Source organism: Cornus florida, unplaced genomic scaffold, assembly GCF_030987335.1.
Source record: "Cornus florida cultivar Cherokee Brave unplaced genomic scaffold, ASM3098733v1 CherokeeBrave_3.0.0_Hap2_Chr04, whole genome shotgun sequence".
Taxonomy (NCBI): Eukaryota; Viridiplantae; Streptophyta; class Magnoliopsida; order Cornales; family Cornaceae; genus Cornus; species Cornus florida.
In genome coordinates, this window is record NW_026775574.1 from 58,089,289 (window position 1) to 58,111,041 (window position 21,753).

General features: G+C 41.0%; 1 protein-coding gene across 1 annotated transcript in view; it reads left to right on the forward strand.

Annotated features, from left to right (window-relative positions):
- The first annotated feature begins 3,585 nt into the window (after window positions 1–3,585).
- LOC132305012 (uncharacterized) overlaps window positions 3,586–21,753 on the forward strand; it is a 56,311-nt gene continuing 38,143 nt past the window's right edge. The window contains exon 1 of the mRNA XM_059802697.1: window positions 3,586–3,922. Coding sequence (XP_059658680.1) covers window positions 3,586–3,922 — 337 coding nt within the window. The remainder of the gene's footprint in view (window positions 3,923–21,753) is intronic.

The window sequence follows — 21,753 nt, forward strand, 5'->3', positions numbered from 1 at the left end:
AAGGGCCAAGTCTCTTCTATTCAGCCACCTCATCACCCAGATTCTCATAGACCAGCGCTATCCCATCCACCCGCAGGAGGACCCAGAGAAAGGTTCCTGTCACTTCCTCAAGAAGGACTGGGACAAGAGTTACAGAGCTATTATCACTCGCTTGCAGACCCATACTGTACTGGTGGCTGCAGAGCTGGAGTTAGAGGAGAAGGCAGTAGCACAGGCAGCCCCGGCACCAGCAGAGCCAGCAGCAGCAGCTCCCGCAGCCGACGAGGCTCCAGTCGATCCAGCTGCCGAGCATGATGACATTGATATAGACATTGACTTGGAGCACTCAGTGGATGACGTAGTTCAGCATTCTCCAGCCGGGTCACCTATCCACGAGCAGGAGCAGACCCACGAGCTGTCTTCTGACTCCTCCATACCAGACTTGACCCCCGGCTTCGGAGTGCATCTGCAGACGCTCGATGACACTGTTGTTGCCATCAGAGTTGACCTCACGGCCCACAGAGCGGAGTTCGCTACCTTTCGCACGGATGTCGCGAGTATGTTCAGAGATTTATCTAGAGACATTCGTGGAGCCAGACCTGCCCATCCTATCTCATCTTCCTGAGCTCCCACTCTTTTCTATCTTATGATCCTTCTCTCCTTTTGATATTTTATTATTGTCACTGTATTATTTTTACAGCCGGTCTGTCGGCTTTGATATTTTTGTTGTACCTGCACTTTCTGTGACGGTCGATCCAAAACTTCCGGGGGTCTTGTGGGTGTATTTTAAGATTGCATTTTCAATTTAGGCAATTTAAAAACCTTCTGAAGCCCCATTTCCTTTCTTTGGGCAGTAGCTTGGAACGATTTTTGACCTTTAGACCTGATTTTCTTGAGGGTATTTTGGACATTTTACAATGCATTTTTAGGAGGGGTTTGTTCTTTGAGTTTTTCCAGAAAATTCCGTTTAGATGCTCGTTTTTACTCTCAATTGCAGCAGTAGTGGGTTGACGGCACTGTAGCTGTCACAGTCTTCGTCGGGCCGCCGCGACGTCGATTTTGTTTTTGACCTTTCTCCCTCATCCGGACTCCAAATCAAGTGAGTTTTTTTTTTTTGAAATTGATTAATTTTTCATTGTCTATCCAACGGTGTGCTCGGTTGCACCCAGATATTTTTGGATAGTTACCAGTTTACCCTTTTAGCTTTATTGCTCGTTTTTCTTTGTTTTGTCGTTTCTCCTTCGTCCGGAATCTGGATAATGAAATTCTTAAGTCCATCATCTCTAGTTTTTCATTGTCTTCCCAGTGGTGTGCTCGATAACACTTGAATCCATTTTTTTTGCAAAATGACCATTTTGCCCCTAGGTTCCTTTTTGTCCGTTTTTGAAACGACACTTCCACATTTGTTTTCCTTTGGGTTCCATGACCTCATTGAGGGTCACATTGGTGTCTTAGAGACGCATTGTATCACTAGAGACTGTTGTTTCACCTTTCGCTTCCGCATTTCGGATCCGTTATCGGGTCATCTTTTGGTCATCACTGACGCACCGGGTTTACAAAACTTGGGCCATCACAAGTGGTATCAAAGCTCCTAGGTTCAAAAACCTTAGGACGACGGGTTTTGGGATCATAACATGCTTTTGTTAGTGTACTTTGATTTATTAGCATACCTTTGATAACATGTTTTTGGCATTATAACATGATTACATGTTTCTTGGTGACATACTTGTTATTATGATATGTCTCTATGTTTGTATGCTTATATGTTTAAGAAGCATCCTTATTTAACATATTGCTTAAGTGCTTAACTGTTTAAACAGCCTTCCTTGATTGCCTTATCATGACCGTATATTACGTACCTCATCTTGCTTCGTATTTCTTACTTTCATAGTACGAGTTACATTCGGTCATAATAACTTGTGTTATTGTTGACCTCTTTTATTGCATATGTTTAGCATCATGGTTGTCACACGTGGGGAGTCTTCATGTCAGGGTGTTGAGAAGCAGGTAGATGACACCGAGTTTACGAGGGGTCCAAGGAGGCCTAGGATTCCAGTTCGTGGCACGGGTTTAAATCCACCACGAGCTTCGACTTACGAGGAGCAGATTGCACAGGGAGTGGCTCTGGGGATGTCAGAGTCCATTTAGGTGATGTTTTGCCAGCAAATGGCGGGGATACAGATTCCAGTACCGGCACCAGCACCGACACCAGTTGCTAATGAGGCATTGGACTACTTCATGAAGTTACAGAGGGTTAAGATCGACTAGTTTGCAGGGAGTATGGATCCGCTTGCTTTAGAGGCATGGTTTGATCTCATGGTATGCAAGCTCGATAGCATGGCAGTACCTATAGACTGATTGAGGATCTCCTTGATAGCCTCTATGTTCATGGGAGATGCCGATGTCTGGTGGAGGTCTATGACCAATATCCACGATATGAAGGTGATGACTTAGGAGGAGTTCAGGATATTGTTCTTTGACCGCTTCTTTCCAAGGACTATGAGGCATGATATGAGAGTGCAGTTTACAGGTCTCTATTAGGGCAGGATGAGTGTCATTAAGTATGAGACACGCTTCACTTCTTTTTCCCGCTATGTACCGGAGATGGTAGCCACCGATGAGCTCAAGGTGAAAAAGTTTCAGGATGGGTTATATCTTGATATTAGGCCACGAATTTCAGTGTTAGATCTGAGGACTTATGGGGAGGTAGTACAGAAGGCTATGCTAATTGAGGCAGATGACCGAGATCAGCTTTGGATCAAGGGTTCATATAAGCAGCCATGTGGAGAGGCTTCATCAGTATCTGTTGGGGGTCAGTGGAAGAAAGCTAAGGCCGGGGACAGTTCACGCACTCAGGGATAGTCACAGCAGGCTCGGTTTGCATCTGCAGGTCTAGTATCTTCGGGGTCAGCCCAGGGAGTCATTTGTCACCACTGTCAGCAGCCGAGGCACATCAAGCCTCGTTACCCATAGTTGTAGTCTCAGGGCAGTCGTTCTCAGACTAGTAAGTCTTCAGCTTCGACGCAGGGACTTCAGGGGGTTTGTAATTACTACAAGCAGCCTGGACATTTCAAGAGAGAGTGTCCGCGCCTACAGAACAAGGCACAGAGTGGCGCAGGCCCACAGGCCACACTGGCACAGTCGACAGTTGCATAGTCAGGTTTCAGGGTGCCTCAAGCACCATAGCCAGTTGCACCAGTCAGTTTGTATCTGGGTAAGAACCCTACATCTACTGCTTCCAGACATCAGTCAGCTCAGCAGGGCAGTTCACAGCAGTCACGGGCTCAGGGATGAGCTTACGCACTGCTACAGGCCGATACCTCCGCAGGGACTTCTACAGTTCGAGGTATCTTTCCAGTTTTCAGTTCTTGGGCTAGAGTTCTTGTTGACACAAGTGCATCACATTCATTCATATCTGCATCATTTGCACATTCTTTAGGTTTGGAGGTCACACAGCGGGATGGTTTCCTTTGTGTTGACACACCAGTTGGTGGTCCAGTGTTTTTGGACCGTGTTTGTTGGGGTTGTGCTATCGAGATAGCTGGACGGACGTTGGAGTTCAATTTTTTTGTTTTCGACATGACGGGTTTTGACGTCATTCTTGGGATGGACTGGTTGTCTTTCTTTCGTGCCACGATTGATTGCTTCTGTGGGCGAGTGTCTGTTTGCCCTCCCGTGGGGGATTATTTTCACTTCGTGGGAGATCGGAGCGATTTCCACCCGACGATGATTTTCAGTATCGGTGACTGGAGTCACCATAGGTCTTACTTAGCTAGCCTGTTAGGTGACGAGGGTAACAGTCTAGGCCGTGTTTTTTCGACAGTTGTAGATGAGTTTCTGGATGTCTTCCCGGAGGAATTGACAGAACTCCCTCCTCTTCGGGAGGTTGTCTTTGCCATCGATGTCATTCCTGGTACTGCACCTATTTCTATGGCACTGCACCGTATGGCACCGGCAGAGCTTGATGAGCTGAAAGCTCAATTGGATGATTTGAAAGCTAAGGGCTTTATTCGTCCTAGTGCTTCACCCTGGGGAGCACCGGTTCTTTTTGCGAAGAAGAAGGATGGGTCTTTGAGACTTTGCATCGATTATCGCAAGCTGAACCATGTAACAATCAAGAACAGGTATCCTTTGCCTAGGATTGATGACTTATTTGATTAGTTGAAGGGAGCGACATGCTTTTCGAAGATTGATCTGAGATCGGGTTACTATTAGTTGAGGGTTAAGGATGAGGATGTATCCAAGACCACTTTCCGCACACGGTATGGCCATTATGAGTTTCTAGTGATGCCATTTGGTTTGACTAATGCTCCAGCAGCTTTTATGGACTTAATGAACCGTGTATTTAGTGACCATCTTGATCAGTTCGTTGTAGTCTTTGTCGATGACATTCTTATATACTCAGCTTCGGTGGAGGAGCATGAGTATCATTTGAGGACAATGTTGCAGATCCTTAGGGATAATCGGTTGTACACCAAGTTCGAGAAATGTGAATTTTGGCTACCAGAAGTGAAGTTCCTTTGACATGTTGTGTCAAGGGGCGGTGTTACAGTGGATCCAATAAAGATTGAGTCAGTGATGGATTGGGAGCGTCCAAAGATAGTGTTTGAGATTTAGAGTTTTCTTAGCCTAGCCGGCTATTACCGGAGATTTGTTCGGGATTTCTCTCGTTTAGCGGCACCTATGACTCGACTTACCCGCAAGGGGGTCAAGTTCGTATGGAATGAGGCATGTGAGTTTGCTTTCAGGAGCTAAAGGTCAGGTTAACATCGGCTCCAGTTTTGATCATTCTTGAACGTGGTTTAGGTTATATGATCTTTTATGATGCTTCACGAGAAGGTTTGGGTTGTGTCTTGATGCAGACAGAGCGGGTGGTTGCTTATGGGTCTCGACAGTTGAAGACTCACGAGTTGAACTATCTAACACATGATTTGGAGTTAGCAGCAGTTATCTTTGCCCTGAAGGGGTGGAGACACTATTTGTACGGGGGGAAGTTTGAAGTTTTCTCCGACCACAAGAGTCTCAAGTATCTTTTCTCTAAAAAGGATTTGAACTTGAGACAGCGCAGATGGGTTGAGTTTATGTAGGATTATGATTTTGAATTACAGTATCACCCGGGTAAGGCCAATGTGGTGGCTGATGCATTGAGTAGGAAGTCATGGGGAACTCTTGCTAGCATTTCCCTTCATAGATGGAAGATGTTAGAAGAGCTTGCAGATCTTGGTTTACAGTGTTATGAGGATATTTCACCGGCTATTTTATTTACCCTTGTGGCTTAACTGGCACTTGTTAGCAGGATTATTGAGGCATAGTTGGAGGATGGGGAGATGAAGGCCATCCATGTTTAGATTTCAGGCGGCGAGAACGTAGAGGGTTGGACCTTACATTCAGACGGTGGTCTCAGGTACAAGGGGATGATGTTTGTTCCATTATCTTGTCCTGAGGACGTTCTTCGGGATTTTCACCACTCCAGGCTCGCAGTTCATCTTGGTGGTACAAAGATGTATCACAATCTGCGACGACAGTTTTGGTGGCAGGGCATGAAACGGGATGTTTCACAATTCGTGGCTTGATGCCTTACTTGTCAACAAGTGAAGGCAGAGCATCAGCGACCGGTAGGATTGTTACAACCATTACCAATAGCTGAGTGGAAATGGGAGCATATCACTATGGATTTCGTGATGGGACTTCCGAGGTCTCAGGCAGGGAATGATACCGTTTGGGTCATAGTTGACAGGTTGACTAAGACGGCTCACTTCTTACCGATGGCAATGATAGATAGTGCAGAGAGACTGAGTGAACTGTATGTGAGACAGATTGTCAAGCTTCATGGGGTTCCTGTATCCATTGTTTCGGATAGGGATCCGCGGTTCACCTCTCACTTTTGGCAGAGTTTTCAGGAGGCTCTTGACACGGGGCTTCATTTTAGCACGACATTCCATCCTCAGACTGATGGACAGTCGGAACGCACCATTCAGGTATTGGAGGATATGTTGCGGGCTTGTATCTTGGATTTTGGAGGTAGTTCAGAGGACTACTTGCCTTTGGTTGAGTTTACCTACAACAATAATTACCAGGCCAGTATTGGCATGGCACCTTTTGAAGCATTGTATAGCAGACCTTGTAGATCTCTAGTTTGTTGGACCGAGGTCGGTGATACTATTGCCTTGGGTCCCGACATTGTTATTGAGACTACAGAGAAGATCAAGTTGATTCGGCAGCGGTTGGCTACCACACAGAGTAGACAGAAGAGTTATGTTGACAAGAGAAGGTAATCATTTTCTTTTGAGGTAGGGGATCATGTCTTTCTTAAGATTTCTCCGCGTAAGGGGCTCTTGAGATTTCGGCAGACTGGCAAGTTGTCGCCTAGGTTCATCGGACCATTTAAGATTTTGGAGTGCGTCGGTGAAGTTGCTTATCGTTTAGCATTGCCGCCAGACCTAGATAGGGTTCACGACGTCTTTCATGTCTCTATGTTGAGGAAGTACGAGCCGGACCCATCGCATGTTCTGCGGTGGACTGATGTGGTTGTTGATGAGGACGTGACCTACGAGGAAGGTCCGGTCCAGATTCTTGATTCACGGGAGCAGGTCTTGCGGACCAAGACCATTCCATTGGTTAAGGTCTTGTGGAGACATCACGGTGTTGAGGAGGCTACCTGGGAGCTCGAACAGGAGGTTTACTCACGGTATCCCCATTTGTTCTCCTTTTCAGGTACGACTCGATTTCGGGGACGAAATCCTTTTAAGGAGGGTAGGTTGTAATGACCCGACCTTTTTCCTCCTTTTACATTTTTGGCGATTTTCTTTTTTCGTCTTTTTCCCGTTTCTTTCGTTTTTCCATGCATAACCTCATTTTTTGTGCTCGGATTTGATTCCGGTTTTACATACATCCATGATATTTAAATTCCATGACATCTATATTTTTACTTTTGTAGAAATGCATATTAAATGCTTACTTTCTTTGTAAAACCATGAAAACAAGACTTTTTGTAATTATCCATAATTTGAGGGGTTTTTGGGTAATTAAGTAAAGTAATTATTTTTCGTCTTTGGGATCATTTTGTAATTTAATTTGGAAGATATTTTCAAAAAGGAATTGTTTACAATTTTCAGAAAGTGTGACAAGTGTCACACTCTCATTGGTCCACTTGTTGACATTTGTGTGGAAACACTTTGATGCCTTGGATGATGACATGTGGAGGGTGGAGATTCACCCACTTGTTGGCCTAGGATTGGTACACTTGTTGGCATGGATGGTTGACAAATGTAGGTTCAATATTAAGTCTTGGAATTTTACATAGGATGGTGACAAGTGTAGGCTTGAGATTAAGCCTAGGATGAACCATAGATTCATGACGAGTGTAGGTTCACCATTTAGTCTTGCATTGTGTGTGTGAGAGAGGTAGTGTAAGAGCATATAGTGAGTGGAGGATTTTTAGTCCTTCCACTCACCATTTTACACTTTATCATTTTCATTTTCACTTGTCTTCAAGAACCATAACCTAGCCACCATTGAAGAAAAGCTTAGTTAATAGCTTTTTTCTTCATTTTGGCCTCCTTCCACTCACCTTAAACATAAAACCTTGGAAGACAAAAGCTTCCTCTCACTCCCCTCTTCATTAACCCTAAACTTGTTTTCCATTTTGAGCTTGGTTGCTTGGATTATAGAGATTCAATTCTCTATTGAGGTAGGGAGTGTTATCATTTATCTTCTAAGTGATTTTATTTGTTCCTATAGTGATATCTAAGTTATATGTTTGTCTTGTATTAAAATGAGAAATAAATGATTAATTGTGACTTGTATGTAATTCACTTTAGACTTGATAAATAACATGACCATGGCTTGATTCATAACTTATGTTAATTTGAGGTCATTTAGAGTTGTTTTAAAATCTAGAGGGATTAATGAATTAATTTAATTAATTTTTATTTATATGCTCCCATGACTTAAATTAAGTTTTGAAGTGATTTATATAATAACCATGACATGTACTATAACATATATTAAATTGAGCATGTTTGGATGAGAAGTGAAATCTAGGAAATTTAGTTATTTTATTTAATTGTTTAAATTATGATTTTAAACGTATATCATACTTGTGAGGCTATGTTCTTGTTGTTGAATGATATTGTTGTAATTAGTGGCAAATTGCATAATGATCATTCAATATTCTTCATGCCATTTTAGTTAAGAACTTAGGGCATATATTGTGTTTCCAAAATTGATTTGTGCATGTTGATGGCTTTACATTGTATATATATATATGCTATGTTGATACATATATGTAATGTGCACAAAATGTTGATTTTGAAAACTTGGGGATGTCATTGTTATGACTATGGCTAGGGCATGGTTCTAGTACGGGGGAAAATCCCTTTATAAGTCTAGTGCGCACATAGGGAGGTTACCTTGGGCTAGTAACCCTAAAGTAACCACATTGTCGGTTTGATCCGGCGTGACGTCCAAGTATCCACTTTGGTTTGATTTTGCATTTAAATTCCAAGTTGTTAACTTTGTAAAATTACATCTCATTGTGTTATGTTGAACGTTCTATTGTCACTTGATAGCATGAATTAAATGGTATTGGATTGTAACTTGGTACAAAGATAAACCCATGCATTCCCTACGAGTAAACTTGTTTACTCACCCTTAAGTTAATGGGTGTTTTGCAGGTAAAAAAGCCTTAGTGTTGGATGCACAGCATTCTTAGACTCACTAGAGTTCTTGAAGTATTTTTGATGATATAGAATATGCATATGTTAGCATATCTTGTCTTACTTTTGCTTACTTTAATAAAACTTGTACTTATTTTCTAAGTTATGTAATGTGCACTTAAGTGCACCTTTTGACACTCTTAGAATGTGGTTGTAATGAGGCTAAGGGCCAAAGACACTTATGTGAAATATATGCTAACTTTGAACTTCATTGTCGCCTATGGAAGATATGTGGATTAATGCATTGAAGGGTTCTATTTTGCATATGACATGCCATGAGGCCATAGGCCATTGCAACACATCTATTTTATCACATTACATATGCTTGCATGCTCACTTTGGCAAACAACACCATCCTTGATGAAACAAAGACTCTAAGTAGCATTTTTAGGGAGTTTTACCCTATTCTGTTCTAGGGGAATTTCGGGTATTTCAAAATGCATTTTTTTTTTTTCATTTTTCCTTACATAACACATAGAAAACTCAATTTTGAGGGGGGTTTCTTCTTTGTGTTTTTCCAGAAAAGGCCATCTTGGCCCTCAAAAATCTATTTTTTTCCGAAAAATCATTGCTGCCATGTTTTTGCCGACTTTAGTGCAAATATACTTGGTACTATTCATCAATTTTTTTTTTTAAAAAAGCGTGACGACCGATCCAAAACTTTCGGGGGTCTTGTGGGTGTATTTTACGATTGTATTTTCAATTTAGGCAATTTAAAAACATTCCGAAGCCCCATTTCCTTTCTTTGGGCAGTAGCTTGGAACGATTTTTGACCTCTAGACCTGATTTTCTTGAGGGTATTTTGGACATTTTGCAATGCATTTTTTTTTGGTTTCCGCCCACAAATCGGGTAGAAAACTTGATTTTAGGGGGGCTTTGTTCTTTGAGTTTTTCCAGAAAATTCCGTTTAGATGCCCGGTTTTACTCTCAGTTGCAGCAGTAGTGGGTTGACGGCACTGTAGCTGTCACGGCCTTCGTCGGGCCGCCGCGACGTCGATTTTGTTTTTGACCTTTCTCCCTCATCCGGACTCCAAATCAAGTGAGTTTTTTTTTTTTTTTGAAATTGATTAATTTTTCATTGTTTATCCAACGGTGTGCTCGGTTGCACCCAGATATTTTTGGATAATTACCAGTTTATCCTTTTAGCTTTATTGCTTGTTTTTTTTTTTTGTTTTGTCGTTTCTCCTTCGTCCGGAATCTGGATAATGAAATTCTTGAGTCCATCATCACTAGTTTTTCATTGTCTTCCTAGTGGTGTGCTCGATAGCACTTGAATCCATTTTTTTTGCCAAATAACCATTTTGCCCCTAGGTTCCTTTTTGTCCGTTTTTGAAATGACACTTCCGCATTTATTTTCCTTTGGGTTCCATGACCTCATTGAGGGTCACATTGGTGTCTTAGAGACGCATTGTATCTCTAGAGACCGTTGTTTCAACTTTCGTTTCCGCATTTCGGATCCGTTATCGGGTCATCTTTTGATCATCACTGACGCACCGGGTTTATAAAACTTGGGCCATCATACTTTCTCTATTTTATATATCTATTTTTGCTATGGATGTCATATGATTATATTCTCATATCTGTATGTTTGACTCCATCAGGTGCATCACAGTGACTTCAGTGAGAGAGTGCTACCCAATTTTCAAGACCACCCTTATACCTCTCTCATTTCATTTTCTGTTTATCCCATTTACAATTGCATGTTCACTGTACACTGATTATCCCATTTTTTTATTTGATAAGTTTATCCAAGTGCCAATTTTCAGGACCACAGTTCATCCCAAGTTTTGGGGGGCATGCCACCCACTTCGGATACTTCAGTCCTAATCATTCTTGCTTAGTTACACTGGTATACTCTTTCCTTTGTTCTCTTTGCACATTGAGGACATTGTGCAATTTAAGTTTGGGGGGAATGGTGCTCTATAGTGATAGTTTTAAATTCAAACTTTTAGCATGACTCGTGTATCTGAAGGATATTTCTATGATTGGTCCATACCTAGCTATGATTTTGATCTTTTGAGGACTACATTGCTTAAAATTTAAAAATTGCTTGACTTGAGAGTCCAATACTCCTTGTATGCCTTATGAATGCCATTTAGGAGTAAATTTTTTGAAAGATTGATATCTTGCTTGCACTTGTGGTATACATCATCCTGATTTTGTGATTGTTTTGAGATTCACTCTAGTTTTCTACACTAGCACAGGCGCACACTAGCATTCATTTATGGGGTACATGCTTTGTTGATTATTGAATTGGTTATATCCCAATTGAGCTAGTAGTGCATTGAAAGCTTTCATTCTTGATAAAGGTGGATAATAACCCCTTTCACTAAGTAGCCGGGATTCTAGCCTCATCAAGCACTGAACTTCTCACGCCGAAAGGTGGAAGGCCCAAACTCTAGGTTAATAATTGAACTTGTTTAATCAAAAAAAAAGAAAAAAGCAAAAGCAATAAAAAGTGAGGACTTATCTCAAAGAGGTGAGAAGTAGGAAATGATTCGATGGTTGTTGTCTTGATTTTTAGCCTAGTTGATTTGAGCTTGTAAGTCCGTAGGGGTGTTTGAATACCTAGTGCCCTAAAGCCATCTAGTTTGGGAGTCATTGACTTAACGCTCGACCTCATGAATGGCTAGAAAGCTTAAGAGATCAACACATTGCACTATGCTTCCATCTTTGATCCTAAAAAAAAAAAAAAAAAATCGAGTGAAAAGAATAAATGCACCTAGAACAATAAAGCTTTCATAAAAGGTCCACTTTTTATCTTGATGATCGGTACTAGATTTGTATGCTAGTTTGAGGGTAAGGATGTGATTTATTCTTTAGTTGGCTAAGATAGCAACACATTGATGCCGGTCCACTCAAAAGAACTCTAGAGTTGTTTTGATTTACATGATCACTTTCTTGATGTGTGGAGGACCATACTTGCTTGTTTGATATTGAAATTTTGAGAGATTGCTTGAAAACGGTTAAAAAATTGCATACTTGAGATAGTTTTCTCCCAATGCTTGTTTGCAATATTGGTACCTCTTTTGACAAAAATGAGCTTAATATTTGTGGGTACCATTTCTGGAAACCCTCACGAGACTTCACTCGTCCACTAGGGGTAACCTAGGGGTTTAAAAGGCTTGTTGCATGTGCTAAGTGCAATCGTGTTCCCTACAAAAGTGGCGTTATCCATTTATTGCTTTCTCATTATAGTTGTATAGTTGTTCACTTCATTCCTTTACTTTCTAGTTCATTGCTAGGGACTAGCAATATTTAAGTTTGGGGGTGTGATGAGTACTGAAAAGTGCGTATTTAAACCCCTTAAGCTTAGGCATTCTAGTACCTTTATCTATCTTACTTTACTGTTTTAGATTAATTTCGTATTATTTCCATTTTCAAGCACTTATCCCGAAAATAAGCTAACTCAACCAAATAAGAGCTTAATTGAAGCAATTCTGGGGTTGAACAAAGAAAGGAGCAAAGTGGGGAAGAAAGAAGCAAAATGAAGCAAAGCAGCAAGTTCGATCGATCCAAGTCCAAGGTTCGATCGATCAAACATTGATCAATCTAAGCACTTGAAGATAGATCTAAGCCTTGACCCAAAGCACTTAAGTCCAAAATTTTGATCGATCCAACATCATTCTTCGATCGATTAAACACCTTTGTCCTTATCCAAATGATTGATCCTATCCATAGTTGTACCACCCATTAACCACCTTTTGTCCTTTTCCCAAAAATATCTCCCAAAATATCTCGGATTTGTCTTTTTCCAAAAAGCTCAGCCAGTTGGATTGATCCAGCCTCAGTTTGATCGATCTCAGCCAGTTCGATCGATCCAAGTCCAAGGTTCGATCGATCGAACTTCCTATGAGTGCAAAAAGTTAAAGTTCCAGCTCATTGAAAGTTGTCCTTTATCCAATCATTGGAGAATATTGTGTGCACGACCCTAGCTCATTTTGGATGTTATTTTGACCTACCTATATAAGGATAAGGATTGCTTTTTCAAGGTGAGCCCACATTTATTTTTGATATCATCTCGTGGAGAGGAAGTTTAGAGAAAGAGGAGGCTAGAGACACCATTGGAGACCTTCATCAACAAGGAGCAAACCTCTTCCATGGAGTTAGCCATTGAGGGTTGGAGCATCCTCACCATGAGTGGCTAGACATCCTCTTGGGGCTAGAGTTAGCCCCAAACATGCTTTCTATATCTTAATCTTGTGTATTATTGAGGGATTAGTGTTATAATTAATGTTTTGACACTTTGATATTTATAGATCTTGTTTAATCAATGATTTGTGTGGTTTAATGCTTCCAATTGATCATTTCATTCTATCCATATGTCTATGTATGCTAGAATTGATGTTCATGTTCTTGTCTCTAGATTTTGTGTTGTTGATGCATGTCTATGTGTATTGATGCCATGGATTTAGGAATTGTCAAAACATAGTGCTTAAAGGAATGCTTTTGTGATTCTCTTGATGGTTCATGCTTATCTCTTGATGGATTGTGCCTCTCCCCTAGTTTATTTTCATGCTAATAGCTTAGATGTAATGTAGTCGTAGTGTAGTGTTAAATGGGAGGACAATCTATGCTTATTGTTTGATGATCCAAGCTTTTGAATGTAATTAGTATATGTCTGTAATCTTGTGTTGTATTTGGGTTGTGAGCCTAATGAAAGGATTAATGACTTGTTTTGATTTATTGTGCCTTTCACATGTTGTTTAGACAATATATACTTCACTGCTTAGATATATTGTGCCTTTCACATGATGTTTAGACAATACATGCTTAACTAGTCATCCTTGTTTGTTGAATCAACCAAATACACACACACTCTAATATTGCAACACCCTACTTGCCCTCATTAATCACTTGTCAATAATATAGAAATGCATTGCTTGGTGGTGATCTCTAAACCCCAAGACTCTTCTCTCTCTTACTTGCTCTTAATTGCACTCTTTTGCTATTACTTAGTTTAATTTAGTTGCTCTTTAATCAACCAACCAACCAATTGTTTGATCACTCGACCTACTAGCCCTAATAGGGATACCACAATCAACTCCGACATTGCTCAATCCCCATAATCCTTTGGGACGATCCCTACTCGCCCTAGCTATGTTTATAGTGAAAGGTAGTAGTGGCTTCTACAAATGTAAAACTTGGCCCTTGCCTTAATGCACACTCTTAAGCCTATGGTAGGACGACGACCAGCTGGCAGCCTTGGCACTGGTGGCTCTAGCGCTGGTGGCTTTGGCACTGCTGGCCTTGACATTGATGGCTCCGACGGCAGACACCTCTGCCTGTGCCGGAGGGGGAACCTCATTTGGATTCATCGTTTTGCTAAGATAATCCCCAGTAGAGTCGCTAAATGTAGATACCTGTTCCTTAAGGGTCATTGAATAGTCAAAAGATCTAGGAATATACCACTAAACAATATGAGGAATGCATAAGAGGTAGGTGAAGAGAGGAAAAACTAGTCTAGTGAGAGAATTGGAGCAATGGTCGGGAAGAAGCTGTCGTCAGTTCTCTTGACCCTCGCTTTTTTATAATTGCCTCCTTTTATAGCCTTAGGTCATTCAGGTGGTACATTGTTGGGCCTTCATCCTGAAAACGGGTCAGGGTCATTCCTCTTTGGGACGTGTTGCCTTAATCCCTATATTTCTGGAGCTGCTGCCAAGTGTACCTTTCTTGTTGAATGATCTAAAAGTGGCAAGTTGTAAATGCAATTGTATTATTCCAGCTGTCTTTTGCTCTTATCCTTAAACTGGGCCTTGCCTTAATGGGCAAGACATTACTAATTTTCCATCCTCTATTCCAAAATCCCTTTTGCATCCTATCATCACTTGAAGAGCCCTACCATAACTCTACATTGCTCGGATCGAGGTTATATCAAATTAAGGTTCAAGGCCCGTTGATCGACGGTTCGTGGTTAGGTCGGATCAAGGTTTAAGGCCTGTCGATCGACAGTTCGTGGCTAGGTCGGATCGAGGTGTAAGGTCTGTCGATCGACAGTTTGTGGGTATATCGGATCAAGGTTCGAGACCGTCGATCAATAGTTTGTGGCCAAGTCAGATCGAGGTTCAAGGTCCATCGATCGACAATTTGTGGGTACGTCGGATTGAGGTTCAAGGCCCATTGATTAATAGTTTGTGGCCAAGTCGGATCGAGGTTCAAGGCCCGCCGATCGATAGCTTGTTGCTACGTCAGATCAAGGTTCAAAGCTCGTCGATTGACAGTTTGTCGTTACGTCGAATCGAGGTTTATGACCTGTTGATTGACAGTTCGTCGTTCGAGGCCCATCAATCGACAGTTGTCATTACATCGAATCAAGGTTTGAGGCCTATCGATTGACAGTTTGTTATTACATCGAATCGAGATTTGAGACCCATCAATCGACAGTTTGTGGCTAGGTCGGATCGTGGTGCAAGGCCCATCGACCGACCGTTGGTTCAAAGTTCCAGGCCCAGTGGTGGCCTATTACTTATCTTGCTGAGGTGGACTTTGCCCGAACATTGACTATTTGACTTGACCCTTGGTGACGTGGCTAAACCACATCCACACTGGCGAACGATTCTCTGTTCTTCGTTGTTTGGTTGTTTTCCCTAATTTCTAGGTTTTATGTTTTCTTCGTTAGGAAAATAAACATTATTACTCCCTTTTCTCTAACTAGCGATGGGATTTTTCTTGAATCCCCAATAGTCTGAAATAAAATGATCAAATCGCCATAATTCAAAATAATAATCAATTGTGTGTGCCTGGTAGTATGACCCATGTTTTCTTCAGTTTACCCGAAGAAGAAAATTCCTCGGTTGGATCATCAATGGATGAACGGGGAAGACATTATGAGCTTAGCCCACATTCGTAGAGATACCCTCTCCAGAACTAGATGATTTACACCCTTACTCCTATACACTCTTCTAATTGACTCATGGGGTTTGAGTACGATATTCAGTCTTTAGCATTTGGTAAAATGACTACCACTGCCTGGAAGTCATGGGTGGAGAGATTGAAGCCTCATTTTGGTAAATCCTTGAAGAAGACTGGAATATATAAACTTCTGTTTCTCTCTATTGAGTCATCTAAGATCAACAAAGTTTTTCTAATAGCATTGTGCCTCTTTTGGTCAAAAGATAAGAATAGGCCCATAAGTCCCACTATGCTAGATGTTGTTACACTCATTGGACGGTTTCCCCATAGAGGGCTAACAGATTCTTTTCTCTCAGGCTGTAAAGAGAAACATCCTGCTCAGGGTAAGTCTACAAATGAATTTACCCTTTGTTTAGCATATAAGATAGGCACTGAGGGCATTGTCCATGACATAGCCGAGCATGAAGCATTTCTTATTTACTTTCTGAATTGCTTCCTGTGCTTCTCGGGTGTTAACTTTATCTTGGACTTCTGTTTGGTGGTAGGTCTTATGTGGCTTCTTCAATTATGGGCATATGCCTACATCCCAGAACTGACAGAGACTGTGAATCTCAACGAAGAAGCTTTTATGTTAGGCCATTTGTATATCAAAAATTGGCCCAAAACATAGATTTTAAAGGGCTCATGGAGATTATCATTGAGCGAATGGACCAGAAGTGTCCCGATATGCTTTTTATTTAAATTATAAAGCATTGTCATGGCCAAGGTGGCTGATTTATACGTCATGTCAGGTTGATAGAAAGGAAGGAAAAGAGCAATAGCCCAGCTGGGGGATCTATTTGATAGCTCATGATCTGATCTTTGATCTTACACCACTAAAGATTTTCACCATAAGGATTAGAGTGGCGTGAGGACCCGGCTTTCTTTTTTCGTTCATTTTCATGTTCAGGCCGTGTAGGTCCATGTCAGGTTAAGTGTTCAAGAATAGTTCCCAACACTACTCATTCATTTCATTGAGGACATGTTAGTTATAGACATCATATTTTGGGGCATTTGCATCATTATTTACATATATATATTATATTAGGGCTTTAGTGTGATTTAGTGAGACTAGTCGGACCCAATTTGACTATTGTGTGGTGTACATTGTTTGGCTTACATATGTGTATTTTTATGTGTTTGTATAGATGTGAAACACCACTAAATAATCTCACTTCTGTAACGACCCAAACACAGGGACTTGGATCTGGTGTCATCAAACCAAAGCACAGAATGTGGTGTGAAATGTGAAATGTGGCCAAGTTTGAATTTATAGAATGCCACTACCACTACTAACTATTAATGTAGCTAGAGTAAGTAGGGATCATCCTAAGGGGAAAAAGCTGTATTCTTGGAATTAATGTTGGATTAGTAGGACGAATGATCAAAAGAGAGTTTATTGGTTGAATTATACTACACTAAAAACTAAAGAAATGCAATGTAAAATAACTCAAACAAATGAGGTATAGAGAATATGAGAGAGTAGTTTTGGGTCATAGAGTTCACCACTTGACCGGTCCTTTACAAGGGTCGCGATACAAAGTCAAGCTTGAAGAGTTGTGAGTTTAGGAGGTGGCCAAGTTTTACATTTATAGAAAGACACTACTACCTTTCTCTATATAAAATATAGATAGGGCGAGTAGGGATCGTCCCAAGGGATTTGATGGTGTATCGAATTGTGAAACTATGGTAATTAGGGTTAGTAGGTCGAGTGATCACACAATTGATTGGTTGGTTGATTAAGCTAAATTGAATTCAACTAAATAAAATAATATGAAGTAAACAAGAGAGAGAGAGGTCTTGGGGTGTAGAGATCATCACCAAGCAATACTTTTCTATACTACTAACAAGTGATCAATTGAGGGTAATGGATGTGTTGCAATATGATAAGGGTGTGTGTGTATTAGGTTGATTCAATTGGCAAGGATGACAAATCAAGCAAGTATTGTCTAAACATCATGTGAAGAGCACAATATATCTAAATAATAGAGTATATATTGTCTAGACAACATGGGGATAGCACAATAGATCAAAACAAGTCATTAATCCTTCATTAAGCTCACAATCCACATATAACACAATATTAGAGGAATATGCCACTTGGACTCACAAGCATGGAACATTAAACATCAAGAGTAGATTGTCCTCCCATCTAACATTACACTACCACTACACTAAATCTACACTACTAGCATGAAAATAAAGCTATCTAGACTAGGGGAGAGGCACAAACCATCAAGAATAGGCATAAATCATCAAATGAACCAAAATAGCATTCATTAAGCATATCATCTTGATAATCTCTAGATCTATAGCATCAATACACATAGACATGCATCAAAAACACTAAATCTAGGGATAAGCACATGAATATCCTACTCTAGCATACATAGACATATGGATAGAATAGAATAGTCAATTGGAAGCATTAAACCATACAAACCATGAAATAATCAAGATTTATATATACATGAATATCAAGATGTATCATACAACACTAATCCCTCAATAATACACAAGATGAGAGTATAGAAAGCATGCTTGGGGCTAACTCTAGCCCCAAGAGGATGTCTAGCCACTCATGGTAGTGATGATCCAACCCTCAAGGGCTAACTCCATGGCTGCTCCTTGTTGGTGAAGATCTCCTCCAATGGTGCTCTAGCTTCCCTCCTTCCTCCTCTCCAAGAAGAGCCTCTAAGATCAATTTTCAATATGTGACAAGAGAGTCCCTCAAAAAGTGTATCATATTCCTTATATAGGTAGGTCAAATACACCCATGATGAGCTGTGGTCGTGCAAGGCATATTCTCCAATGATTGGAAGAAGGACGGAATAAATGAGCTGGACTTTAACTTTTTCTCGCTGGAGGAAGTTCGATCGATCGAACCTTAACTTGGATCGATCGAAAATGGGTTCAATAGATCGAACTGCATCTTGGATCGATCGAAGTGGTCTGACTCCTCTGGATAAGGACAAGGCTGAGATATTTACGGGGAAAAGGACAAAAGTGGTTGGTAGGCGTACAGCTGTGGATAAGATCAATCATTTGAATAAGACAAAATAGGGTTCGATCGATCGAAGGTGATGTTCGATCGATCGAACTTGGAATTTCAGCAAAGGCCAAGGTTGGATCTATCGAGAAGTACTATGATCGATCATAGATGTTCGATCGATCGAACTCTAAGTTGGATCGATCGAACTTTTCAGCTACACAACTTGATTCCTTTTTGCTCCTTTCTTTCTCCATTTTGCTCTCTCCTTTGGTTTATCTCAGGATTGCTTCAATCAAGCTCTTATTTGGCTGAGTTAGCTCAATTTTGGGATTAGTGTCTAAAAATATAGATAACACGTAATAAGTCTAAAACGGCAAAGTAAGATAGATAAAGGTACTAGAATGCTTAAGTTTAATGGGTTTAAATGCGCACTTTTCAGTGCTCATCACACCCCTAAACTTATATTGCTAGTCCCTAGCAATGAACTAAGAAGTAAAGGAATGAAATAAACAACTATACAAGTATAAACTGGAAAGCATGTAAAATGATAACACCATTTTCGTAGGGAACACGATTGCATTTAGCATATGCAACAAGCCTTTTAAACCCCTAGGTTACCCCTAGTGGACGAGTAAAGTCTCGTGAGGGTTTCCAGAAATGATACCCACAAACATTAAGCTCATTCTTTCAAAAGAGGCACCAATATTGCAAACAAGCATTGGGAGAAAACTACCTCAAGTATGCAATTTTTCAACCGTTTCTAAGCAATCTCCCAAAATTTCAATATCAAGCAAGCAAGTATGGTCCTCCACATATCAAGAAAATGATCATGAAAATCGAAACAAGTCTGGAATCCATGTGAGAGATCCGGCATCAAGTGTGTTGCTATCTTAGCCAACTAGAGAAGTAATCACATCCTTACCCTCAAACTAGCACACAAATCTAGTACCGATCATCAAGATAAGAGAGTGGACCTTTTATTAAAGCTTTATTGTTCTAGGTGCGCTTATTCTTTTCACTCATTTTCTTCTTCTTTTTATTTTTTTATTTTTTTATTGAGGATCAAAGATGGAAATATTATGCAATGTGTTGATCTCTTAAGCTTTCTAGAAGATTCATGTAGCGAGCTTTAGGTCAATGACTCCCAAACCAGATGGCTTTAGGGCATTAGGTGTTAAGACACCCCAACGGACTTACAAACTCAAATCAACTAGGCTACAAATCAAGACAACAACCATCTAATCATTTCCTACTTCTCACCTTTGGGGAGAAGTCCTCACTTTTATTGCTTTTTTTTTTTTTTTTTTTTTTTTTTTCAATTATTAACCTAGAGTTTGGGCCCTCCACCTTTCGGCGCGAGAAGTTCATTGCTTAATGAGGCAAGAATCCCGGCTACTTAATGAAAAGGGGTTGTTATCCACCTTTATCAAGAATGAAAGCTTTCAATGCACTACTAGCCCAATTGGGATATAACCAATTCAATAATCAACAAAGCATGTACCCCACAATTGAATGCTAGCGTGCGCTGGTGCTAGTGTAGAATCCTAGAATGAATCTCAAAACAATCACAAAATCAGGATTATGTGGACCACAAGTGCAAGAATGATATTAATAATTTTTTTTTTTTTGAAAAATTTACTCCTAAATGGCATTCAAAAGGCATACAAGGAGTATTGGACTCTCAAGTCAAGCAATTTTTAAATTTTAATCAATATAGTCCTCAAAAGATCAAAATCATAGCTAGAAATGGACCAAGTATAGAAATATCCCTCAAATACACAAAACATGCTCAAAATTTGAATTTTAAAGCAACACTGAAACATACACCAATACCCCCAAACTTAAATTGCACATTGTCCTCAATGTGTGAAGAGAACAAAGGAAAGAGTATACCAGTGCTGTAGACATGAATGATCAGGATAAAAGTATCCAAAGTGGGTGGCATGGCCCCCCCAAACTTGGGATAAACTGTGGTCCTGAAAAGTTTGCACTCGGATAAACTCATTAGATAACAAAGTAGGATAATCAGTGCACAGTGGACATGCAAGTGTAAAATGGGATAAATAGAGAATAGAGAGAGAGGTGTAAGAGTGGTCCTGAAAAATTGGGTAGCACTCTCTCACTGAAGTCACTGTGGTGTACCTGATGGAGTCAAACATACAAATATGAGATACTAAGAGACATCCATAATCAAAAAGCAATATATAGAGAATATAAAGTGCAGGTACATTAATAAAATAATAAAGCCGACAGACCGGCCGCAAAATATAATACAGTAACAGTGACAGTATAATACAGATCCAGAATAAAAGAAATAAAAGCATAGAACAACTGGAAGTGGAGTCTCAGGAGGCCTGATCGTGAAGATCTGCAGTGGCTGGAGGTGCAGGTGCGAGCGCAGGTGCAGGGAGTCGGCTGGAGAGATCGGCAAAGCAAGCCATGACATCCGCCCTGAAAGAGGTGAACTCAGCTCGGTAGGCAGTGATGTCGGCTTGCATGGCTGCTACGTCCTCCTCTAGTGTCTGCAAGGGTGCTCTGAATCCGGGAGTGGGAACTGGAGACTCAGGCAGAGATGCCTCTGAAGAAGACTCCCGAACTCGCTCCTGAGCAACGGCTCGATCACTGGTATCATCGGTATCAGCATCATCTGCAGCATCGGCATACTCCTCCGCAGGTCGCTCCAGGTCAATGTCCATGCGATCGGCAGCCGGACCGACTGGTGCGTCGTCCGCTGCGATATCTGCTGTTGCTGGAGGTGCCAGCTGTGCCTGGGCTGCCTCCTCCTCCTCTAGTTCAGCTGCTGCCTCTACAGCTGGCTCCTGAAGACTCTGAATAAGAGCATTGTAGCTATTCTTCCAGTCGCTCCTCCCATAGAAGCTGGACCGTGCAAGGGGCTCCTCATCTGGGGGCACTCTGTAGCGCTGGTCAAGAAGGATCTGCGTGATGAGGTGTCCGAAGGGCAGGACCTTGGACCGCTTAGGGTCCTCCCTAGAAATGAAAGAATCATACAGCAACCTCATCACGCTCCAGATGAGGACTGGGATAGATACCCAGCAGCCCGTGTAAAAAGCGTAAAGAGCTGTCAAGTAGTCATGACGCCTCTGGATCTTGTGGCCCGCCATGTAAATGTTCTGGAAAAGAACTGTGTCGATGAACCAGAGGTCGTCAGGCAAG